Source organism: Solanum dulcamara, chromosome 3, assembly GCF_947179165.1.
Source record: "Solanum dulcamara chromosome 3, daSolDulc1.2, whole genome shotgun sequence".
Lineage (NCBI taxonomy): Eukaryota > Viridiplantae > Streptophyta > Magnoliopsida > Solanales > Solanaceae > Solanum > Solanum dulcamara.
The window spans coordinates 5,106,582-5,114,698 of NC_077239.1; the positions used below are offsets into that span (position 1 = coordinate 5,106,582).

General features: G+C 35.9%; 2 protein-coding genes across 2 annotated transcripts; one reads left to right on the plus strand and one right to left on the minus strand.

Moving 5' to 3' along the window:
- The first annotated feature begins 434 nt into the window (after nt 1-434).
- On the plus strand, nt 435-1,144 carry LOC129882269 (light-harvesting complex-like protein OHP1, chloroplastic). The gene is made up of 3 exons (XM_055956487.1): nt 435-664; nt 770-892; nt 982-1,144. The coding sequence occupies exons 1-3, from the start codon at nt 518-520 to the stop codon at nt 1,048-1,050; spliced, it is 339 nt and encodes a 112-aa protein (XP_055812462.1). The 5' UTR covers nt 435-517; the 3' UTR covers nt 1,051-1,144.
- Nucleotides 1,137-7,808, minus strand: LOC129882268 (uncharacterized). The gene is made up of 12 exons (XM_055956486.1): nt 7,456-7,808; nt 4,434-4,545; nt 4,255-4,328; nt 4,127-4,173; nt 3,872-4,022; nt 3,741-3,785; nt 3,467-3,671; nt 3,318-3,379; nt 3,140-3,240; nt 2,262-2,316; nt 2,126-2,173; nt 1,137-1,469 (listed from the first exon to the last, which is right to left on the minus strand). The coding sequence occupies exons 1-12, from the start codon at nt 7,649-7,651 to the stop codon at nt 1,291-1,293; spliced, it is 1,275 nt and encodes a 424-aa protein (XP_055812461.1). The 5' UTR covers nt 7,652-7,808; the 3' UTR covers nt 1,137-1,290.
- Nucleotides 7,809-8,117: the final 309 nt, after the last annotated feature.

The following is an 8,117-nucleotide window of genomic DNA, read 5'->3' on the forward strand; positions in this document are numbered from 1 at the left end:
TTACGTGACAATTCACGCCCTATCGACTACGTGTATTATATGTCACGTAGAACACATGTATCTACTTGTTCAATTTTATATAAGTTTAAGTGTCTACTTGTTCACATCCAAAATTGAAGACATAAATGTCAGTTGAAACCAAGTTAAATAACATGTTTATATATATATATATATATATATATATATATATATATATATATATATATATATATATATGAGTCAGGTCTGCGTACACTTTAACCTCCCCAGACCCCGCGTGTGAAATTTCACTGGGTTGTTGTTGTTGTATATATATATATATTATTCCATCTAATTAACCAAAAACAAAAAGGGGGTAAGAAAAATATTAGGTGGACACTTATGGTGGAAGTGGTACCCACTCAATCACTCATAGAAAGTAATTCCATTTTAAGGGAAATTTTGGAGACCACAAAAATATTTGTTGATAAGGTTAGCGCAAAAAAAAAGAACACAATAGGGTTCATTGTTTGCTACAACTTGTCTGAATAATTAACCAATGGCTGCACTCTCATCTTCCTTCATCTCAACAGCACTCTCTGCAAATCATTCTCAAAATCAGTATTTCTTTCTGCCCCATAATCCCAACTTGAAAATAACCAAAAGGGGTTCCTTCAAGCTTCAGGCTGCAAAGGTTCCAACTGGGGTATGTGCTCTATGTTTTTTCTTTTTTTTTTGTTGAAGTGGTAAAGAGGACTATAGTTACAATTTGATGTTTCAAGTGTTCGTAAATGTAACTTGTATTGTGTAGGTGGAGTTGCCAAAGGAAGTACCAAAGTTGAGCAGACCCCTTTTGGGTTTTACCAAGACTGCTGAGATATGGAACTCTAGAGCTTGTATGATTGGTCTTATTGGTACATTCATTGTGGAACTGGTAGCTACACATCTTTTATCCCTTTGAATATTTGGTTTTAAAGATTAACTAACTGTTGTATTGTAATCTTTGTGTCTTGCCTTTTTCAGATTTTCAACAAGGGAATTCTTGAAATGATTGGTGTAGAGATTGGAAAAGGCCTTGATATTCCTCTTTAAATTGTTGTATATGTTTAATTTCTTCATGAACAGTGTTATATTTATTCAGTAATGTACAACACTGATACATTCATTATTCAAGAAAATTTTGAAATCTCTTCTGGTATTTATGTGCAAAAGTAGTTGCAACTACAACTCATACAGAACATATTGTATCTACAAAAGTATATAGATAGTTGTGAGTTGGTGAACGTAATGCACCTTAGCTTTTCGACGAAAACATGTAAGAAAAGGAAATAACTACAGGACTCGGCTTATTCGAGTATCTATGATAGCCACTTTGGTTGATGATTCGGATGACTCTAGTGCCTCCGCGAGTGACAATCTGCGATTTGTCCAAGCTGTTTCAGCCCACTGCTTCATTTTTTCACCTTCTGCTTTTCTGTTTTGTTGCACGATCAGCGTCTCTGCATAACCACCTGCACAACCACCAAGCAAGTTGATCCAGGCATTAGGATGGAATGCCATAAAACTACACACTTGAAAAGTTCACTTTAACAGCTAGAGTACATTAACAAGTAATTTCATGATATTTATCAAATTAGGCAGCACTTTTGTACAACAAACATCAGCAAATGGTATGAGAGTGGATCAATGGAAGCTAACAGAACCATTTTGCAGAAGAGGCTATCAAACTGCTAAACCTAGACCAACCCTTCAAGTACAAACAAAATTTCCACTCATTGTTGCAGTTGTATTCTAAATAAATTTCCATATATTTTTTCTCTCGAGTCAATTTAAACAGTTCTGAAAAATATAGAACTGAAAATCAGGAAGCATCTGCTGCTACTTTGGTCAAAGCACAACAATCTGGGAAAACATGCTAACCCCTGCAATCTATAGCTCTGTCTCTTTTAGTGAAGACTCAGATATTATAATGCCTTAAGGAAGTAGGGGCCGGGGAAAAAGAGATCAATTAATCCTAAAAACACAGCTTCCGCTATTACTACAAAGTTTCCAGAAGAAAATCTTGTAATAAAGGTGAAAGAAGAATCTTTTAGAGTTCAGACAGTTCTGCAAAAAGATGTGTATAAGAAGTAAATAAGATCCACTACATTTTAGAAGCAATGAATACCTCTTGCAAGGGCAAGTATATCCCTCCTAGTCTGTATCGCTCCAACACCTGTAAAAAGATTTAGAATGGTTGTTATTCTATCTCTAAATGATTTCTTCATGATGCAAACTTAAAACTTTCTCATTGTTCATCATACCTTCTACTTCCAAGGGTGGAGCTTTGAGCACTTCAATTGCTCTTCTATAGAGTCCCTGCATTATTCAATGAAACCTTTTAAGGAAGAGAGAGACCCCAAGAAAGATAGTATTCTCACATTCAACCATTATAACTGTAATAGTTAGGTCACTCATTAAATCCTTTGGATTTAGGTCCTTGAAGTGAACAGTTTCTTGTCATTTTTTTTTGGACAAGTTCTTTTCAAAATCTTCAAAAGAAATCCTTAGAAACAAACCCACCTATGAGCCCGTTTGGATTGGCTTTAAGTTGGTCAAAACCAACTTAAAGCCCCTTTTCAGCTTTTGGACGTGTTTGCCTAATGCTAACTTTAAGCCAGAAAGTTCTTAAAGTCAGTCAAAAATGAAAAGTTAGGATTCCTAACTTTTTTTTTTCTAAGTGCTTAAAGTCATTTTCTTTGACCATGGAAATTACTTTTATATCCCTTATATTTTAACTAAATTCCCAAACTACCCTTTTTATTCTTTTAACCCTAAAATTCACGTAATTTTTCTCATTTAAGCACTTTTATCCAAACACTCAACTGTTTATTTATAAAAATAACTTTCAGCACTTTAAAGTTCTAAAAGCACTTCATACATAAAAGTTACTTTTTTTAAGCCCATCCAAACGGGCTCTATATCACCTAAGGGATAAACCCAAAATAGTGTCCACCGAACCGTGCATTTATATAAAATTTGGAAATGCATCCCAAAACCTTCTCACAATGTTAAAACGAATTGGCAAAATCATTGTTCATGGGTTGACGTTGCATGGATGTTGCAATGGTAATACAGAAAGTAAATGCATGTGGTGTACAGATATTTGTATGCACCAATGGCTTTGAGAATAGTTTGAGACCTCTTGAATCAAAAGTGAGCTTGACCGCTCCATGGCTGCTTTCTGTCGATACATGAGAGCTATGCAGGTCAAAATGATACCTACCTTTGGATGATAATTACCTGCATGAGTAAAATAAAAATCAATAAGGATACAAATGATTTTGTCATCCATGCAATAATAAATTGATGTAGCAAACCAAAGCACTCTTCTGCTTTCTTCAGTGCTGCAGTTAGTATTTCCTCAGCATCATCAAAATTCCTTCAGCCAGAAAAGTCTGTGCATGAGTGAAGATATTGGAATACAAGTTTATACAAGGGAAAGGAAAACATTTAAAAGAAGGATTACCCCAAATGAGCCTCAAGCTGTCCTAGATCACAAGTAGCTCCTAACAAAATCTCCTCCAAATTCATGTTACAAGCTGATAAGGACTGGGAGTCGGTAAAATCTTTTCTTTCTGATACGTCCTGCATTGTCTTTTGATATAACTCCCTCGCCATTTGGAAATTCCGCATACAATGCAGGAATTCACCAAAAGATAGTGCAACGTTGCCTATACATCATGATATCAATACATTGTAGAACTATGTCATCCATGATGTCTCACAAGGTAATTCCTTACCAAAGAAACCTTTATCACCTTGAACTCCTTCAAAGAATGACTGGGCTGAAATGAACATAAACTATTTCAATACCTTAAAACAAAGGATAACACAGAAAGCAGAGGAAAAGTTTGCCCACTATATTTCTCACCTGATTCAACGTTACCATGGACCAACTCAACCAGCCCTTTCAATGCTATTGCACGAGCTTCCAAAATCTCAGATCTGCCACCACCAATTCCTGGCCTTATGGTTTCCAGCAGTTGCAAGCACATATCTGCAGTTGCTGATGCAGAATCATCCTAACTTGAGAGAAATATTTGCTTAGTGATCCTATGGAATATAAATATATAAACTATACACTAAAATCAGTTCAGGCAGACATCAGCAGTTCAACAAGTCTTACTTGATATGATTCTAAATAAAGCCCAGCAAGTGCTTCAGAGGCGGCAACTGCAATCATGTGGCTAATTGTTATTTGTTACCATGGGAACTTCAAACTGTGGATTCTATCAAAAGTGCCACAAGTTTTACCTCTAACAGCTAAAGATGACAAGCCCAAATCTTGAATTTTCTGCAGCTTCTCAATGGCTTCACTAAAATTCCCTCTAAAAAAAAATAAAAAAAACACCAGGAAAGGAGAATAAAATAATTAACTTCAAATTCCGGATCATTCAAAATTGTAAGTAGATAACCACAGTATAAAGACTGACCTTTCAGAAAATAAGGTAGACATGGCAAACAAAACCAATCCTTTAGCACTCTCATCCAACTGAGTTGAGTGGCACTGCTCAAGTACCAATTGAGCTTGTGCATATGATTCATCTATGAACACCACATGGAAAATCAAATCCAATTCACAATGACAGCAGAGAACCAAACTTAAGACACGAACTTGATAAGTTGGGAAAAGTATTAAAAAAAGAACTGATTTTTGAGAAGAGCATATGTGCCAACGTGGAAAATCAAAGTAGATTCATATTTTACAACAGATAAAAACTCAAGACACGAACATGATGACATGGGAAAATTGAAAGACTTAATTTTTCGAATAGACATCTATGACCGCATGGAAAATTAAAGCAAATTCACATTTACAACTGTCCTAAATGATAGTTCACAAATTTCACGAGGTCTTAGACAGTTGACTGTCGTGTCTTTCTTTTTTAAAAGATATGTCCATTCGTGAAAGGTGTTACTTGAAACATAGTGACTTTTCCATTAGAAAGCAACTCTTCTGAAGGACATGAATGGGTACCTCCATTAGTCTATCTATCTATATATGTATGAGGGAAGCCCGGTGCACTAAAGCTCCCGCTATACGCAGGGTTCGGGGAAGGGCCCAACCACAAGGGTCTATTGTACGCAGTCTTACCTTACAATTCTGCCAGAGGCTGTTACCAAGACTTGAACCCGTGACCTCGGCGGTCATGGGTTCAAGCCTTGGAAACAACCTCTGGCAGAAATGCAAGGTAAGACTGCGTACAATAGACCCTTGTGGTCGGGTCCTTCCCCGGACCCTGCGCATAGCGGGAGCTTTAGTGCATCGGGCTGCCCTCATACATATACATATACATGTATGTATATATGTATGTGTATACATACACATACACATACATACACACACACGCGCGCGCACAGAGACAGACAAGTGCTTCAGAGGCGGCACATCATATACACACAAGCTCGCACGCGAGCACTATTCTATAAGTGGGAAGCCCCAGAGCAAAGTATTAAAATACCAAAATAACCTTAAAATGTTGATGGACAAGAATGCCCTTTCATAAATAAATATTTTTTCATTTATAACAAGTACATGAACCTAGCTTCATTAATCATTCATGTCCTCATAAGTGTAAACCGGCAGAACTTGAAGAGTTGTAATAACTCAATATAGACTAAATACAATTTACTAAGTTAACACAAACTAAATATCTACTAAATGTTATAGTACTGCTAGCTATAAAATGTCTATCAAATGGACTTCTCCTTGAGTTGAGTTGTTGCTTTGCCTTGACCATTGATTTTGCTTAGCAATCGTTTGAGAGTTCTAATTGCGCACATATCATCCGCTGCTTGTAATACAACGACCATTGAAGCATATGAGAAGACTATCTTTCCACAATGGATAAGCGATATTGGTTCATTCCAGCTTTCTTTGAAGAAAATTTAAGACGGACCCCTACTCTTTGCCTAGAGATGACAAATGAAGCCGGCGGGGTGAGGTGGAGGAGGGCAAAGTCTTGTGATCCCACAAAAATTTAACTTGTCTGTCTAGCTTTCTCTATTTCAATCCACTTTGTGTCGCCCTTCTGGGCTTAAGTTCTCTTTTTTTATTTTAATTTCTTTCCTTTTGCACTTGTAATAGCAATATTTTGGTAGTAGACTATGTCTAAGGGGACTTAATTGACACCCCTTTCACCGAAAAAATTAGTGTAAATAGGTAATTTTTTGAAAGTATACATTCTATATGTTGAATCATTTTAACCTCTTTATATGTTTACTTCTTTATATTTAATTATCTTAGTGATATTTGAGCTCCGCTAAAAATATAAGAGATGACTAACTAAAAATAATAATACTTCTTACCTTAATCATTAAAGTCCTAGAGATAACAAACAAACAAAAAAATGTTATATACAGTGCAAATCTGTCCTAGAGATAACAAACAAACAAAAAAATGCTATATAAAGTGCAAATCTTATTTTATTTGGATAATAAATAATTTAATGTCAAATTATGGCCGTTCAGTCTGTTTTCTTGAGAAAGAATTGCAGTCTTACCCTATCTTCACCATAATACGAACTCCAAGTTCTTATGGCAGAGGAGATTTATCATCAATATGATAATTGGAATGGAAACCAAAAGCACGACTGGGGTCCTTGTGGTCCAAGATAATCAAACCATTAATAACAGTAACGTAAGCATGAGGCTTTTTGGTAGTATCAGTGAACCAGATGGCCACGGCAATGGAATATGGGATGGAGGACTTGTAGTATCTCTCTAGATCTGGCAAAAGTGAAAGACCCAAAATGGACAAATTCATAGCAAGTCTTTCGGCATCTTCCTTATGTGTGATGCACGTGTTGTGTTCCAATAGACTATTCTTTTCGTTTAGTAGCATTCGAATGGTTTATCTTGGAAAGAAAATTCCTAAGCATTGGCCTCTTGCTAGCTAATTTACCGAGTAAGTAAGTGATCGAGGGCTACCTCCGCTTAACTCTTACCACAATACAGCTAATTAATAGAAAAGAACCATCTTTTCTGTATACTTTCCCGGTTCCGTTCCTACGGCGGGCTTTACGCAATCGATCAGATTAGATAGATATCCGGCTTCAACAAATATCAGAGTGAATCCGATTCTTCGATTCGATGCATGTGTCCAAACACTAGTAACTATAATAAGACCAACCGATAATTCACAAAATGTACTAATGAGTTATTGCAGTAGAGTGAATTTCCAAAACTTAGAAAAAGAGAACTAGGAATTCTTCATTTATCCTAGCAGATTCCTGTCGCAGCATTAACTTCATTTGGCATAAAGCAATCCTCTTCCCTCAAAACATTTTTTTTCCCATCAAAAACACATAATTAAACTCACGAAATGAGCTTCACGACTTGAGAAAAAGCGAAAACATCTATGACCCAGATGGAAAAATTAAAGCAAATTCACATTTACAACACAAAATCAAACTCAAGACACCAATTCATGAGATGGGTATAGTGAAAAAAGACCTGATTTTTGAGCACGGGCAAGTGAAAGAGCATAATTGATCATCTGAAGAGTAACTGGGTTGGTCTTGAAACCAGTATTAACATTGTTGTTATGGGAGAAGAATCTTGGGGGTGGCAATTGTGATGACCTGAAATCAGACAAGGCGGAGCCACCGATTCTTGCAGCTCTAAAGAGCTTAGCTCCGATTCGAAGCATAGTAGCTGTTTCTGCAAAAACCCTAAATTCAAAGGGTTTATGAGATTATTAATAAGATTGATTCGATTACGCTTTGAATTTTGATGGTATCTATCTTTCTTCTAATGAGAATTTGGTGTTGTGAGCTGTGGCTATTTTAGTCGGTTTTGCCCTAGTACGTACTCAATTTAACTGGTGTTTTGTCGGTTTGTACGTATTAACTAATTTTAGAGAGATAAAATGTTAGTTTATACACATTTTGGCTAAAAATAATTATGTTTGCACATACCTTAATTAATCTTACAGAATGACATAATACATAAATATAATATTTAATTTGATTTTAACTGACAATTATGACACCTAATTTTAATAGTGTACAAGTAGGCACTTTAACTATTTTAAACTTGAATAAATAGATATGTTTTTCCTATATGGCTATTTTACATCTTACATAAAATCCTACGTGTATTGTGTCATGTACGAT